Source organism: Anthonomus grandis, chromosome 6, assembly GCF_022605725.1.
Source record: "Anthonomus grandis grandis chromosome 6, icAntGran1.3, whole genome shotgun sequence".
NCBI classification, from domain to species: domain Eukaryota; kingdom Metazoa; phylum Arthropoda; class Insecta; order Coleoptera; family Curculionidae; genus Anthonomus; species Anthonomus grandis.
In genome coordinates this window covers 33,646,258-33,663,351 of record NC_065551.1, presented here as the reverse complement: position 1 = coordinate 33,663,351, position 17,094 = coordinate 33,646,258, and the positions used below count along the sequence as shown (strand labels likewise).

The 17,094-nt window shown below is 33.3% G+C and overlaps 2 protein-coding genes across 2 annotated transcripts in view; one reads left to right on the top strand and one right to left on the bottom strand.

Moving 5' to 3' along the window:
- The window catches only part of LOC126737236 (dynein axonemal heavy chain 3), a 110,084-nt gene that overhangs the window by 51,814 nt on the left and 41,176 nt on the right, over nt 1–17,094 (top strand). The window contains exons 30-34 of the mRNA XM_050442030.1: nt 1,555–1,767; nt 7,346–7,531; nt 11,162–11,388; nt 15,416–15,590; nt 16,724–16,960. Of these exons, the coding sequence (XP_050297987.1) occupies nt 1,555–1,767; nt 7,346–7,531; nt 11,162–11,388; nt 15,416–15,590; nt 16,724–16,960 (1,038 nt within the window). The remainder of the gene's footprint in view (nt 1–1,554; nt 1,768–7,345; nt 7,532–11,161; nt 11,389–15,415; nt 15,591–16,723; nt 16,961–17,094) is intronic.
- LOC126737253 (E3 ubiquitin-protein ligase sina-like) lies at nt 2,039–5,916 on the bottom strand. Its single transcript, XM_050442062.1, has 4 exons — nt 5,722–5,916; nt 5,289–5,491; nt 2,743–2,926; nt 2,039–2,679 (listed from the first exon to the last, which is right to left on the bottom strand). The coding sequence occupies exons 1-4, from the start codon at nt 5,722–5,724 to the stop codon at nt 2,263–2,265; spliced, it is 807 nt and encodes a 268-aa protein (XP_050298019.1). The 5' UTR covers nt 5,725–5,916; the 3' UTR covers nt 2,039–2,262.

Sequence of the window (17,094 nt, the reverse complement as noted above, 5' to 3'; positions counted from 1 at the left end):
CACTGTAAATTTTCATCAAAATCTCAATTTACGGATTAATAAAGCAAGGAAAGCACATTTTTAATTTAAATTTGAAATACTGCCTGGAAAAATTAAACGGCTTCACATATCCGGAAAAAAAAATAAGAAAATAATAATTACTTGAATATAAAGATCAAAGAGTTGAAATAATTACACATACTAATTTCAAAATAAAAGCAAATAGTGAACGGGACACTTGTATGCACATATTTAAAAGGCTTTTTTTTCCTGACCCCTTTGAATTAATTAATAGGCTCGTTTTTAGAGGGCTTTTAACATGAACTCCCTATAAACACATCATGGTCTTTATATACTTCTAGTCCAATCACAGGCAGTTGAGCAGCTATTTTATGCTCTTAAATCTTTTTTTTTTTTAATAGCTTCCAATTCCAGGTTCAGTGGTTTTATGCCCTTCCTCTAATTTTATTTTACTTAGTTTATATTCAGATAATTTCTATACAAAAAGGGGCAAATGCTATTGGACTAACATCTAAATGATCAAACTCTCCTTTGCTTTTTTGGCAGGTCGGATGAGGGACTAAACGGTCATTTAAATTTAAATTTTATCAATTAAAATTTTTTTTTAAATTTCTAAGTGTGGTTTTCTCCTTGTATTTTCTATTTCTACGATATTTTTTCTGATCCTTTGATTTTTTAGTGTCACGCATTCTTATTCCTTCAGTTTTTAATATATTTTTTTCAAAGTCTAGGTACTTGATGTTATTTTATGTCTTTCGGTCAATTTTTTTCTCTCTATTGTTGGTAGTTAAGCAGTTTTTTCCATAAACTTAGTTTTCCTCTTAATTTTTCATTTTTAACCATTGCAAAGATTTATTGTTTTTCTAACTTTTCATTTTTTAAAGTCAGGCACTTTAATATTTTCTCTTATTCGATTCCAGACAGTCGAACAGCTATTTTATACCTTTTAGTACAATTTTTTATTTTTCTTTCCAATTCCAGCCATTAGTAATTTTTTTAGTTAAGGCAATTCTATTTTTGTATAGCCCCATAAAAATTTAAAAAATTAAAAGCTCATTATCCTTAATAAGGCAAACACGTAGGGTTTGTAGAACATCTCGGTAAAATCATAGCAAACTCCTGGGAACTTTTAAACTAAATATCGTACCAACATAAAATAACCCTTCTATACATTTTTATGAAGTATCCTCATTACTTTATTAAGAAAATCTTTAATATAATCCCATAAAAATGACAATTCACATTTTTATGGGACATTCCAGACATGTCTATTATTATAGACGCCCTCAGTTCCCATTTTTTTTTTCATTCAATTCCAGGAAGAACCTATCTTTATTACTACCTATAAATAGCGAGTACAGGGCAAAAACCCGAGAAAATTAAGGTACTTTTCTAAAAATCAAAAGGTCCAAGAAACCTCAACCTATATCGATCTAATTTTTTTATGCAGATATCACAGGAATATTTAACTGAATTCCCAAAATCTTCCAGGAACATTTCACATCACAGAAGTCTCAAAACTTAACCATTAATTAATTAATGTTTTACTTTTAGACTCAAGAGATGGTGATGTCGAAACTAGACAAACGTAGACGCGGAGTATTCGGTCCGTCGATGGGAAAAAAGTGCGTACTCTTCGTAGACGACGTGGGTATGCCCCAGAAGGAAACGTGGGGGGCGCAGCCCCCCGTCGAATTGCTACGGCAATGGCTCGACCATGGTCATTGGTTCGATAAGGACACTTCGATTCTGATGCTAGTCGATGTGGTAAGAAAGACATCATTCGGGGTTTCGAAAAATACATTTTATTTATACAGAAGGTTGTTTTGTTTTTGTACCTAAACTAAGTAAATATTTATTGGGTCAAATTAAAATAGAGTCTAACGATGGTAGTAATGGTTGTGAAGATAATATGTAGCTTCTCAATATTTGTACGTCACATGTTTTGAATTTATTTGAACATAAACAAACAGAGCTCTTTGTTTTAATACAAAAAACCTTATAAAAGAAACTTTTGTTTTTATCAATGAAACGGAAATAAATATATAATTTATTTATTATAATTAGGCACTGATTTTTTTTATAAATTGATCCTTGTTTAGATAAAAGTCTCAATTTCTTATATACTTAATTAGTTTTTTTTGATTTATATTATTATCAAAAAAAACGCAATACCCAGAAGCCTTGTTTTTGGAAAAAGCGCCTCAATCAACACTATTAATAAAAACAAACAATATTATAAAGGTAGGATAATAATTCCCTTTAGGAAACATGATTCGGCTTATATTTAATAATCCTAAACCTAAAACTGAGCTCGCCTTCTGCGTCCAAATAGTTCCTGAGAGAGGCGAACGACATCACCACGCATTTCTCCAGCTCGAACGTGTCCTCTACCCTAACGGTGTCGTTCGTGCAAATTTCCGTTACCTTAAATTTCCTTATTGGCCCGTTATGGATTTCGAACTCGTAGAAGAAATGTTCCGCGTTCGATTTTAGCCCGATATACTGAAACGCCCAGTAGACTTTCTGCTTTTGCACGTTCACCCGGTGTTTGTAGTAAAAGTACGCCTGACCGTTGAAGAAGGAAATCAACTGGATATCCTTAAAATCCCGCTGAAAGTTAATTTTTAGCGTTGCTTCCGTGCGGTATTGCATGACGGTGTGGTTCTTGTGCTCCCTCTGGAGGAAGGGTTTTGTTTAATTATAAACAGTTGTGAAAATTTTTGTGGTTTTTTTGTTTACCTTGAAATGGTTTTCCAGGTCTTCGTAACGGCCCGTCCAGTTGCATTTCCAGTCGGCGAACAGGTTTCCTTCGCATTTGAATGTGCGATGGCGACAGTCTCTTTCGTGCGTTTCTTTGGTTTCCGGGGTGATTTGGTATTTGCATCCGTTGCTAGAGTAACGGCAAGTTATTTCCAATTTGTCTCTGAAAAATGCAATAGATAGGAAGATTTTTGGGTATAATAAATTACTTAAAATATTTTCATAATTCTTTTACTGTTGTATATAGGGGTTGCTAAAGATAGATTTGAGGGTAGGAACTCGAATCTGGGTTAAGGATTTAGGTAGATAATCGGAATGTTCTTAAAAGAATTTTTGCCATAGAAGGAGAATTTTTTATTGAATTCTTTCATATGGGAATGTTTCTTGTACCTCAAAACCTTTCTGAGTGATATGCCTTTAGAGTTTTCGAAAAGGTCTTTAAGAGGAAAGACAGTTTCAGGTAACTTTGATCATAACTTCACTTCTGGTAATTAGATCAGCTCGATTTTTGTTTTAGAAGATTCTCTCAAATGTTCTTCAACTTTCATTGAAAAAATCATGAAAATGTATGCGTCAGAACCTTTTTTATTCAGGTTTTTGGAAATCATATCCAAGAAAAAAGACAGTCTCAGGTAACTGGGATCACTGCTGGTGGTCCGACGAGCTTGAATCTTCCTTTGGAGGATTCCCTAAAGAGTTCTTCAACTTCCATTGAAAAATTATGAACATTTGTGTGTCAGAACCTTTTTTATTCAGGTTTTTGGAAATCATATCCAAAGAAAAGAGAGTATTCGGTAACTCTAATTATAACTTTACTTCTGGTGGTCAAATCAGCTAGATTTTTGTTATAAAAAATTATCTGAAGTGTTCTTCAACTTCCATTCAAGAAATCATTAAAATCCGTGCAACAGAACCTTTTTTATTCAGGTTTTTAAAAATCATATCTAAGGGAAAAAACAGTCCCAAGTAACATGGATCATCACTTCACTGCTTATGGTCGCATCAGCCCGATTTTTGTTTTAGCAGATTCTCTGAAGTGTTCTTGAACTTCCATTGAAAAAATCATGAAAATTCACGCATCAGAACCTTTTTTATCCAAGTTTTTAAAAATTATATCCAAAGGAAAAGACAGTCTCAGGTAACTTGGATCATAACTTCACTGCTGGTGATCAGATCAGCTTGAGTCTTCCTTTAGAAGATTCTCTGAAGTATTCTTCAACTTCCATTAAAAAAATCATGAAAATTCATCCATCAGAACCTTTTTTATTCAGGTTTTTAGAAATCATATCTAAGGGAAAAAACAGTCCCAAATAACATAGATCAAAACTTCACTGCTTATAGTTGCATCAGCCCGATTTTTGTTTTAGAAGATTCTCTGAAGTGTTCTTAAACTTCCATTAAAAAAATCATGAAAATTCATCCATCAGAACCTTTTTTATTCAGGTTTTTAGAAATCATATCTAAGGGAAAAAACAGTCCCAAGTAACATGGATCGTCACTTCACTGCTTATGGTCGCATCAGCCTGATTTTTGTTTTAGAAGATTCCCTGAAGTGTACTTAAACTTCCATTGAAAAAATCATGAAAAATCAAGCATCAGAACTTTTTTTATGCAGGTTTTTGAAAATCATATCCGCGGAAAAAGTAACTTGGATCATAACTTCACTTCTGGTGGTCAAATTGGCTTGATTCTTATCATCTTTATTCATAGGGAGCATTTTTGGGGATAACTTACAATATTTTTATAATTCTTTTAGAGTAATATAAAGGAGTTGCTGAGGATGGATTTGAGGGTAAAAACGTGGTTCGGGGGTTGAAAATTATTGATTTGAGAGAGACTGAAAAAGTAATTAGAGCAGTTTTGGTTGGGACAATTTTTGTTGCTAATTATTTTAGCAAATATTGGAGTATTCCTTAAAAGCATATCGAGGAACATTTAACTCACTGACTCAAGATCATCCTCTAGAATTGATCATAGACATTTTAATTCTTTGAATTCTTTAATATAAACTTTCAATAAGAGGAAGATGATTTTCGTTCAATTTTTTTTGGGAAAAGAGTTCCAAAAAAATCAAAACAATGAAGTTTTTTTTCAACAATTTTTCAAGTAACTCCAATAATTATGAATTTTTTCCAGGAAATTGAAATTTCGTTCGATTACCTACATCAAAGAGATTAAAGGAATTAGAGGTTTAGGATTCTGATAATTATCTGCCATTTTTTTATTAGGGCTTAGTTAAAAACATTTTTTATTTCTTCCAGGAACTTGAGGTATTTTTTTATTGCTTTCAGGATTACTTCAGGCAATTTCCAATTAAGTCTGTAAAAAATAAAAGCAAAGGCAACTGTCTGGATGAAAAGATGTAAACACTTTAAGGGCTATAAGAAATGAAAAAAACCTGAAAATCATGAAAAATAACTTCTGTAATCTAACCGCCTAAAAAATACTTTAACTGTTTCTTAATTAGCATATTCTCTGATTCCTCAAAAGCATTCTATAAATTCAACAAATAAAAAAATATGTACCTTAGACTTTCTAAAAGCTGTTCAAAAGCAACATGTCTCCTATTGGTCATTGGCTGCAAACATATGGGGCAATGGGACTGTTTGGATTGTTGAAAACATTTTTTGCACATAGAATGTCCAACGTCGCACTGAGATACTGGTGGAGTAATAATGTCCAGGCATAAAGGGCATTCTGCCACTTTTGTAGGGTCTAAACTAGAAGCCTTAAAAAAATTGTTAAATGCAATGTCTTGACAAGTGTTTTAAGTGAGTAACGTTGGCAACGTTGTACATCTCTCTGGGGGGAATACCAGAGGTTTTGGGGGATTTTATATTGAAAAATTTCAATTATAAAAAGGTATATTTAGATTATTGGTTTATATTAACAAGCAATTAAAGCAAAAACTTCCTTATTAATAGGATAATATTATAAACAAACTTTATTATTGCTTACCATTGCTTAATTCATTTCGCTGATGTGATGACAAAATATAAACTGATTATGGACGTTAGTAATAAGTAGTTTTAGATAAGGAATCTGTGTAAATAATTATTACCAAAACGAAAATTGTCAATTTGCACTTTTTGAAACTCTATGCAAAAAATGGGTACTGATCGTACCGTCATTTTAAAATGTGAGAGATGTGAAGGAAAGGATTTGTCACCAGTGGGGTTCCTGCAGCAGGCTATATTTCTAATGTACTGGCAGTGAAAACATGTACTAAATAGGTTAAAAAATACATTCAATTGATTAAATTTTTGGTCCCAGTACTGGTATTTTTTAATGCTAATAATCTGTAAAATAAGAATTTCTGAAGAATTAATTTTTCATTTTGCAGCGTTGTTCTGGCATCTACTATGAATTTCTTGAGTTATTCCTTTGGTTTAACTTTGGGTCGTTATAGAGAGAATTGCTATTTTAAGCACGTAGACATGTGCTATCAATGTTTCTCATTTTTCTTCGATTTAAGTTAAAATGTACTATTCTACTAGATCATCAACAATGTACAAAATATAGTACAAACTTATCATAACCACATCACTCATGCCACTTACATAAATAATTGTAGTGTGGGTGGGGAGGACGAGATAATGCAACGAATGACGAATGCTGAGAGCCGAGACTGATCAATATTCAGCGTTGCCAATTTTCTTCCAGGAACCGATTTTGAGAATACTGAATTAATTTTATTTTGATACTTTTGATTAAAAGTCCATTTTTTGTGATTCTAGCGCATTTCATTCCTCCATGATGGCATAAATTGTCCTGGAATGTTAATGTTCTTGCGTAATTGGACTGTCTATAGGCGAGATACATTTTATCTCGATGGTCAGATGGATTTCGTGCCAAAAAATGGGCTAAAAGTCCACTTTCACGCATTTCACTTCTCCATTACAACCTGAGTTGCCTTGGGTCCTTAAATTTCTTGAATTTCTTTTAAATGCCTCTAAGAGTTAAAGATTCTTTAAAGAGAATTCTATCAAGGCTTCAAGGTTACTCACACTTCTCAAATAAGACTCTCAAGTTTCCTTAGAATATACATTTTTAAAACCAAGTGCTTGGAAGGCTATTGCAGCTTCTCCAAGTTAGGTTTTTTTTTCGAAACGCCTAAAGTTCAGTTTTTCTTTAAATACATGGACGAAGCCTTCTAGAGTCCTTGGAAGAACATTTCTATTACTGAAGACCAGTTTCCTTACATCGTTTTATCAAGGGCAGTTTTCTTACATTCAAAAAACTCTTACTGTTATTACCATTGTATCGTGCAAGCGTTTCTTTCAAACGATTGGAAGAGATTTCAGAATACTCGGAAAATTATTTCAGGTCCTTAAGGTTTCCTAAACCAGATACCCAAATATTCTTAAATTTCCCTCAGATTATAAACTTATTAAGAAATTAGATTTTAGGTTTTTAGTACGTGCGTGTTAAAATTGCCAAACTGGTATTATGTTCTAAATCAATTACGACTTGAATTGCGGTGAAATTTCAATTTTTCTTACCTTACTAGAGTCTAGAGAATTATTTTTAGGTCAAAATTCCACTTTGTTTATGAAACTAACAGTATATACCGTTTTTCCAGTTGTTCGTTGGTGCAATGGGCGTCCCGGGCGGAGGCAGAAACGAAATAACCGACAGGTTCCTAAGGCACATGCAAATAATAGGAATCGACGCTTTCGACGATAACACCTTGAACAAAATCTTCTCCACGATCATCGACTGGCATTTCGCCAAAGGGTACGTCGAAGTAGTACAAAGAATGGCAAAGGTATATACTTTTTTTTCTGGTGTTTTGGCTTTGCCGAAGCATTTTGTCACTTCTGCTCTAGTAAGTAAGTTTTCAAAAAGGCCTTATGTAGTCCCTTTAAAATTCAACAACGACTCTTGTCTTTTTAATATGTTTGAAATCCAAGGTGTTCCTAGTATGTTCCAACACTAGCGCTATGATAATATATACAGTGTGTGTCAGCCAAATGGAATAAATTAGCTAATAAATAGACGGGAGCGTGTTGGAAAAAACGCTCGAACACGTCGATTGGTTTTTATAGTTGCGCATTTTTTTTTCATAAAAACTTTTTATACAGATAACGGTGACCAATACCAACTTGCTTACTTTAAACATAACAACCTGTATGTTAATTAATTTTTAGATTCCTCAGATGATTTTAGACATATTTTTTATACAATGTCCTATACCTATCTTTGACTGTTTCGGAAATATTAAGTAAAATTTAAAAAATAACATTTAGAAAAGAAAATTATTTATTTGCCGAAAATTGTTACAACATATTCAAAAACTTATACATAATACAAATCTGAACAATATTGTCAATGTAGGAGATGTTCAAAATGTTCGCCACGAACGTCTTGGCAACACCCTACCCGTAAATAGAAATTTCTTCTAACGTTACTCAACATCTCAGGTGTGATCGATCTAATTGCCAGGGTTATTCGTCTTCGTAAGTCAGTGGGTTTAGTTTTGTATACAATAGTTTGCACATATCCCCATAAGAAAAAGTCTAATGGTGTCAGATCGGGAGACCGTGCCGGCCATTCCATCGAACCTCGCCTCCCTATCCACCGATCTGGAAATATTTGGTTGAGGTACTGCCGGACATTTATTTGGTAGTGTGGGGTGGTGCTCCATCTTGTTGAACCCATATCATATTCGCTGGAACTTGTGGGTTTCCTGACAAGTTGGTCAACATTGGCACTACATTATTTTGAAGCAAATCGCCATTCAAATTGATTTTCAATAATTCCTGCCCACACGTTAACCTTTTCAGGGTATTGAGTATTGTCTTCTCTCGTCCAGCGAGGATTTTTCCTGGACCAATAGCGGCAATTTTGACGATTGACCTGACCGTGAAGAGTAAAGGTGCACTCATCAGAAAACACAACATGTTCTAATTGGATCACATTGCTGTCTAACATTGCCATCGTTTGTTCACAAAAATACTTTCTCCTATCAGAATCGTCTTCCGTGAGCTCCTGGGTGGGTATAATTTTTTTTATGGGGATGCATTTTGTTTTCTTTTAATATTCTAATAACTGATGAACAGCTAATATCGAGTACTGGGACTGCTTTCCGAGTGGATGTATGTGGGTGTTCCTCAAACTCAAGCATAACAGCCAATTTGGTATCCTCACTTATTGCATTGGCAGCTGCTTTTCTTACCTCCCTAACATGGCCCAGCTCGCGGAATTGCTTTTCTATTTTACTAATTGTCTTTTGGGTTAAAGGCGGCAAATTTGGAAATTTTTCGTGAAATAAGCGAGCTACTTCCATTTGCGTCCATGGATTATCTCCATAGCCAATCATCTGTCGAATTGTTATTTTGTGCAATTCTGTTAAATGAACCATTTTTCTGGCTTGTAGTTAATGAAATTCAAACGACTATAGCACTGACTTCTGTCATGCAACATGAGTCAACATTAAGTCTGGCATTAAAATTTTTTTATTCTCATATCAATAAAAAGGAATGCCGAAATAGTTTTTGCTTGCTTTATCATTACCAAGACCTAAATAAGCAAGAAGTATTAAGTGAGTTGTAGCGAATCTTGAAAAATAATTAATTTTCTTTTCTAAATGTTATTTTTTGAATTTTACTTAATAAACTCCTGGACAAAATTATCGCACCACTTAATTTTTAGAGATTTTTTTTAATAAAGATAAAAAAATAAGCAAACTTTTAAGCATTGTTAACTATGCATTATTAATTAACAAAAACAATTATATTCTATTTAACAAAACGAGATTTAAGTAACTAAATTCAATACAAGGAAAAGCATCGATTTTCACAAACTTCAATTTTGATACAAAAATAAAACAATAGACCCATAATGAATTCTTAATAACGTGTATTGCCACCTCTAGCTGCAATGACCGCTTGAAGTCTTCGCAGCATTCCTCGTATCAAATTATGAAAACTTTCCTGCGGATGTATTCTCACTCCTCACGAGCAGCATGTTCCATGATAAAGCATAAACATAGTTTTTGTTCAGTTCTGCTTTTTATACGAGAAAAGATATTATAACTGTTTTAACTGATATTTATTTTTATTTAAATTTTCTTGACAAAATAATTAGTGGTGCGATAATTTTGTCCAGGAGTTTATTTCCGAAACAGTCAAAGATAGGACATTGTATACAAAATATGTCTAAAATGATCTGAGGAATCTAAAAATTAATTAACATACAGGGTGTAGATGATGTTTAAACTAAGCATGTCGGTATTGACCACCGTTATCTGATATGAAAAAAAATGCGCAACTATAAAAACCAATCGACGTGTTCGAGCAATTTTTCCAACACGCTCCCATCTATTTATTAGCTAATTTATTCCATTTGGCTGACACACACTGTATAGTGTAGTTATAGTGCATAATACACAGGGTGTCCGGAAATGATGCTTAAGGATTTCGGTGGACGATTCTACTTGAAAAATTAATGCAACCAACTTCTATACAATTTTTTGGAAAACTCAAAATTAAGAAAGATAAAGGGTGTTCAAAAAAATTTTTTTTTCTAGTGTACTGATTTTCACCAAATTTTGCATGCATGCTACTATAGTGTTTCTTTGTATTCACCCTATTAATTTGACGCTAATCGTCAATGACAAAAGGCTTAGGCTGTCCTTCACCTTAGGAAAATGATTTATTTGTTTTAATCTTTTTATAAATTTGGATGTCAAATTAGTAAAGAGCATCAAAATATCTTTTAACAAGGTGTTCCTGTTGCATCATCGTAGAATTAATGGTTTCCGAGAAAAACGACTTTAAACATTAACCGTACCTTTAATAATAATTAAATATTCGTATTTTCAAAATTAAGACAGCAAGCCTTGAAAACGTACATTGTTGAAGAAGGTTAATTTGTTAAATAAAATAACTATTTACGATAACACACCTTATTTAGTTTTAACGTAATATTTTCATAAAAAAAATTCGAAATGTTGCCCTTCCATTAATCCGTTGTCTCAGCTCTTCACGGTTATTTACAGGAACCTTGTAAACGAGAGATTTTAGGTAACCCCAAAAGAAAAATCCATAGCGTTTAGATCTGACGATCTGGGAGGCCATCGCACAATGATTTGTAAGATAGACAAAATTGCTAACTTATAATATTTAATTCACACGCACACTTCAGGTTGCGAACTATTAAAATCAAAATTAATTAAGTCTGGGAGATACCATTCCTAATAAGGATAGCAATACCTTTGCCAAAGGTATATACTTCAATATTGTAATTCGGTTATTCGTTTAAACGTGAAAGCCTTTACCTAAATTTACTTTTATAAAAAAGATTCAGCAAGATATATCACTAATAATTTGCAGTTAGTTATTACAATTGTATGCCTTAATTACTTTGCTTAGTTAAACAAACAGTAATTATTTAGTTTTCAGTTGGGGCCACAAATGAAGTTTTCAAGGAGGCCACAATGAAATTTTTGCCCACTCCGGCGAAATCCCACTACACGTTTTCGTTACGAGACTTTTCCAGGGTGGTTAACGGACTATTGATCACACCACCATCGAAAATGGACGATCAGAACAAATTTATTAGACTTTGGATCCATGAAACTTACAGGGTGTTTCATGACAGGCTTATTGACGATGGCGACAGGTATACAACCCGAAATTACATCGCAATATTTTACCAGGCGCATCTTTATCTAAAAATAAGACAAAAACTTCATATACAGGGATCTTGAAAAGTGAATCGTTTTCATGTTACAAGGTGTTTTATAATTCCTATTGAAGATGGTTTTTTGTTAATATTTTCGAAACGCCTGGTCGTTATTTTTCGAATTTTTATCGTATACTACTGTTATTGTTACTAACTGATTTTATAACATTTTATGGTAAAATGTATTCAGGGTCGTTTAAAATTAGTGGTCAGCAAAGATAAAAATGTCATAACTTTTTTTCTGGTTACTTCTTAATTATTGGGATAGTAAAATTAAAAAGAACCAACATTTTTACGTAAAAAAGGTACTTTTGTCTTATTTCGTTTGAAGCCTCTGGTTTCAAGAAATTTTTTGTTTGTTTGGTATTTTCAGTTCTTCGTTCTTAGCTAAGTGTTTTAATTTCTCTCAATTATTTACAATTTTGAAATAAATTTTTAACAAACAAAGCAGTATTTGATCTTAAAATTCAGTCTTTGAAATAGTCTTATGTCATGTTAATACCTGATGATTTGCAAAATACCTTTCAATTTTGTTAAACATGATCAAAAATACTTTATGAGTGTAGGTTGCAAAACATTTATGACTGATTATTTAAAAAACGGGCGCTCCTATCGAAATAAGACAAGAGCACCTTTTTTATGTAAAAATGTCGGTTCTTTTTAATTTTACTATCCACATAATTAAAAAGTAACCAGAAAAAAAGTTATTACATTTTAATCGACCCTGTATGCATTTTAGCATAAAGTGTTATAAAATTAGTTAGTAACAATAACAGTAATATACGATAAAAAAATTCGAAAATATTAACAAAAAATCATCTCCAATAGGAATTATAAAACACCCTGTAACATGAAAACGATTCATTTTTCAAGATTCCTGTATATAAAGTTTTTTTTTTTAGACAATGTATGATATGATGTAATTTCAGGACACCCCGTATACAGCGTAATAATCGTGAAAATACATTCGTTTATTATTAGCTCGTATTAGTAGGTAAGAATAGATTTTAAAGAATGGCGAGTTTATGAAAAAAATTATTTCCCTCATTACTTTGAGTTGAAGCCACTCATTATATTTATTTTAAAGAATTTAAGCAAATTTTAACATAATTAAATAGGGAGGGATGAGGCAGAAGTGAAGATGCACTATATAGAGAAAAGAATATGATCCTGATACCTACAATGTCAAAGCATACAAATACACAATTAGTATGCGTCTAAAATAGGTTTCAGAGTATTTAGAAGATTGTTTCAGGCTCTCAGGGCCAGTTTTTCTTTACTGGCCTAGAATTAACTTTTACAGTTCTTGGATATTCCACGCTCTTAATCATGTCTGGAGGAAGCTTGAGTGTGTTTGGAAGAACATCTTAGGCTTTCAATGCTAATTTTCCTTTACAGACCTAAAATAATCTTTACGATTCGGCCAAATAAATTTTTTTCACTCCAGTTATATTTTCAATATGTTAAAATGGCACTGGAGCCCAAGGGTATAAAAAGTAGCCAAAGAATAAGGTCACCTTTTATACATAATATTGGAATGATTTAAGTGCCTCCTAATGATATATTATTCCAGAAATCTCATGAAGTTTATGGTTTCTTGGGACTTGTTTCGATTACAGGGTGGCGTGTAGAGTCATGTTCTTTTAAGTTTCGATTTTTAAGAAGTTTTCTCTGTGTATATCAACGATTTGAGAGTTATAATAGAAACTTAGTTCATAATAATAATTTTCTTCGATTTTATTAGACAATTGCAAACTTAGAGAGACTATTATATTCTTTGCCCATATCTCTAGATGAGCAAAATTACAAAAAAAAATCCCTTTTTTACCATAAAAGTCACGTCCAGATTTCAACATTCTGGGGAGCTATTAAAAAGAATATTCCAGGCTCTGGATTATGCCTGGTGGAAGGTTTAAGAGTCCTTGGACTTCAGACTCTGAAGGCCAGTTTTTTTTATAGGCCTGGAATAACCTTAAAAGTCTGGGAAAAATGTTCCAGACTCTTGACTATGTCTGGAGTAATTTTGACCATCCTTCGATTCCTAGAATAAGACTCTCACGTTTCCTTAAATAATCAATTTTATAACCAAAGTCTGTACTCTGAACTTGAATATTTAGAGGGTTATTCCAGGTTTTTCATGCCAATATTTTTTCCTAAAGCCTAGAAGACGTTTCAAAGTACTTATATTCCAGCCTCTTAAGGCAAGTATTTTCTTTTATAACCCTGGAAGCAACTTTAGAATTCTTGGATGAAGATGTGAGAGTTTTGATTACGCCTGGAAGAGCCTTGAGAACCTTCAGTATCCTCGAATATCTCTGACAGAGACTTTGGAGTCGTTGGAAAAATATTCTAAGCTTGTGATTATTTGTGGAGGAAGCTTAAGATTCCTAGGAAAAACATTTCAAGTTCTTAAGGCCAATTTTTTTTACAGGATCCGTTATAGTCCATGGAAGAATATTCGATACTCTGAATTTTGCTTGGACATAGCTCGAGAGTCCTTAGACCTCTTTAAAAAAGATTACTCGCACTTTTGGAGAGACTTTCTAGAAAAAAAATCTAGACTTTCAACTGGAGTGCTTGGAAGGTTATTAAATCTTCTCCAAGTCAATTTTTTTTTCTTCTAAATGCCTAAACGGAGTTTCAAAGTACTTAGAAGAATGTTACAAGCTTTGAAAATCGGGTTTTTCCTTACCCACATAGACGAAGCCTTCTAGAATCAATTTCAAGAACATTCTGGGCTTTCGATTATACCTGAAAGAAACTTAGGAGCAACAGCATTTCAGCAATAAGATCGCTCATATTCCCGAAACAATAACCGTAAACATTCTTCGATTCTTATCATCTGATATTTATAGAATTCGGACTTCTGAACTAAACTCTTAAGTTTCCATAGAATGTAAAATTTTAAAACCAAATTGTGGACTCTGAAGTGCTTACAAGGTCTTACTACATTTTCCATGCCACGATTTTTTACAAATAGTTAGAAGATTTTTCCAAAGAACTTAGACTACTTGGAAAAATGTTCCAAGTTCTCAAGGCAAGTTTTCTTTTATATCCCTTGAAGCAACTTTCAAGACTTCTTTTAAATGCCTCTAAGAAATTTAAGGATTCTTTAAAGAATATTCTATTAAAATTTTTTCTCTCATCTCTGGTATAAAAATCTCAAGTTTCCTTATTATGATTTTAAAACCAAAATCTGGTCTTCGGACTGGAGTACTTGGAAGGTTTTTGCACTTTGTCTAAGTCTTAATATAATATTCCAAGCTCTTAAGATCAGTTTTTCTTTACATACCTAGTCGAAGCCTTCTGGAGTCCCCCTTGGAAGAATGTACCATGTTCTTGATTATATCTGGACGAAGTTTTAAGAACAACATTTCAGGTTCTTAAGGTTCTCTCAAACATTTTTAAGAGGTTCCAGAGTAGTACGCAAAAATATTTCAGGCCATTAAGATTCCCGAAACAAAATTCCCAAATGTTCATCAGATTAAAGATAATCCTCTTTAATTGCCTGTAAGGATGCTCCAGAATCTTAAAATTACTAAAATTCTTGGTTTCTTTTAAGTGTCTCCCAGAGGTTTAAGAATTCTGTGAAGATTATTCCACCCAAGGGTTCGAACTTCTGGACTAAACTTTTATGTTTCCATAGAATATAAAATTTTAAAACCGAGTGCTTAGAAGGTTTTTCCAGGTTTTCTATTTCAGGTTTTTTGCCAAATGTCTAGGATAGATTTCAAGGAACTCAGAAGATTATTCCAGGCTCTCAAGGCCAGTTTTCCTTTATATGCCTGGACGAAACTTTAAAGCGCTTTCAAGATAATCAGGTTCTTAAGACCCGTTACAGTAATCTTTAACCTTATTCCAGGCATTTTAAATTTTTTCCAAGCATTTCAAGTAATTTCCGATATTGGATCAACTTTTTCCCACTCACGTAACCCATTATTTAACCAACAGCTTTTAATTCTAGGGAGACGTTATTCAAAATAGTTTTTAATGCTTGCTATCAGAACTTCAGACAGCCCATGGACAAAGCGTGCGAACCATTAGTACCTGAAGAGGAAAAACTTGGCCCGCAGCACATTCGAAACCTGTTTTTTGGCAACTATATCGAACCCGATGCGGAACCCAAGTTATACGATGAGGTATGCAAGAGTTTTTCTAGCATTAACTGGGAATTGTATATTTTTAAAGAATCATTCAAGTGTTCCTCTTTCCTAAAGTTGATCATGAAGAACCCAACATGTTTTATGCGTTGCAGATCAATAGCAACTAATTTAGTCGAACTGTATGTAGACATGGCAAAATAGACCACCCTACTAGAGATATTGAAAAGGCATTAGCATTAGTCAAAACTTGTTGACTCTTTTTAGTTCCTGTTTAAAAAAAAAACAGAGTTCAAACCGTTGTTTATAATGGCTACCACTCTAACTATTACGAATCGACCTCTGGTCTGCCGCAAGGGTCCAATCTGGGACCGCTATTATTTTTAATTTTTATTAACGATATCCGTAACAATATTAATTGCAAAACTTCTATTTGCAGACGATTTAAAAATTTACTCCAATATTTTAGGAGATGATAATATAGTTAATTTATGAAATCAACTAAATAAGTTGGTGTCAAAACAATAACTTATTACTTAACGCATCTAAATGTCAGGGTTTGTTCATTTAAGCAAAAGAATAGCCCATGGGATTTCCTATGTTCCGCTCGGCGACGCACCACCCGGTATAGAAAAACTGTATAATCCATACTTTGTACCAGCACAAATACATATTATTATTCTTATACAATTTAGCGTCCATTCGTAAATAATTGCACCAGTCGAGCCATCTGGTTCGCCTCTTATTACTTTTAGTAAATAACGTGTGAATACTGATTTCTTTTTAAAAGCCATTACCTTAACCATCTCCCTTTTTTCTAAGCAAATTTTATCCGTCTCTTACTCTTTTCTTTACTCAATATAAATTAGAACGAACTGATCCCAAAACTGGGGAAAAGACGTACAAAATGTATACACTCCTCAAAAACGTCCGTTTTTAATAAAGTTCTAGCGTGTAAACCGGCCTTTACCCCATTGATATGTGGCGGTACTACATTTTCAAAACTGCAATATAGCAGGGCCTTAAAAGCTTGCGTGATTTACGGAACACTAAAGACACTTATTGTATAACTGAATGTCCTGTTATTAGATTCTTCTGTTGGGCAATAACAGTTTATTTATTTATTTACAGTAAAACTTTTATAGGTGGTATTACTGTTATATTATTTACAGATCAGTGACATGGACCTGCTAATTGAAAAAATGGAGTACTACTTATCGGAGTATAACATGCTCTCGAAGTCTCCGATGAACCTGGTGATGTTCAAATTCGCGATCGAGCACGTTTCGCGGGTTTCGAGGGTTTTGAACCAACCGAACGGAAACGTGCTGTTGGTCGGCATCGGCGGATCCGGCCGTCACAGTTCCGTCAAACTTGCGAGTGCCATGTCCGAGTTTGGCGTGTTTGAAGTAAGAATTCGTCCATTCCATTTATTTATGACACTAGAGTTCAACTTCCAATTGAAAGTAGAGTTGAACAATCTTGGTTTACACATACATTAAAAATTAAAATTTAACTCTCTGATGGTAAACTAGCAATAGAT

Bases quoted from the DNA above. Each gene is read 5' to 3' on its own strand.
- LOC126737253 (XM_050442062.1), bottom strand. The intron at 2,927-5,288 runs GTACATATTTTT...TGCATTTTTCAG, and splicing joins CAGCTTTTAGAAAGTCTAAG to AGACAAATTGGAAATAACTT. The intron at 2,680-2,742 runs GTAAACAAAAAA...CCCTTCCTCCAG, and splicing joins ACCTGGAAAACCATTTCAAG to AGGGAGCACAAGAACCACAC.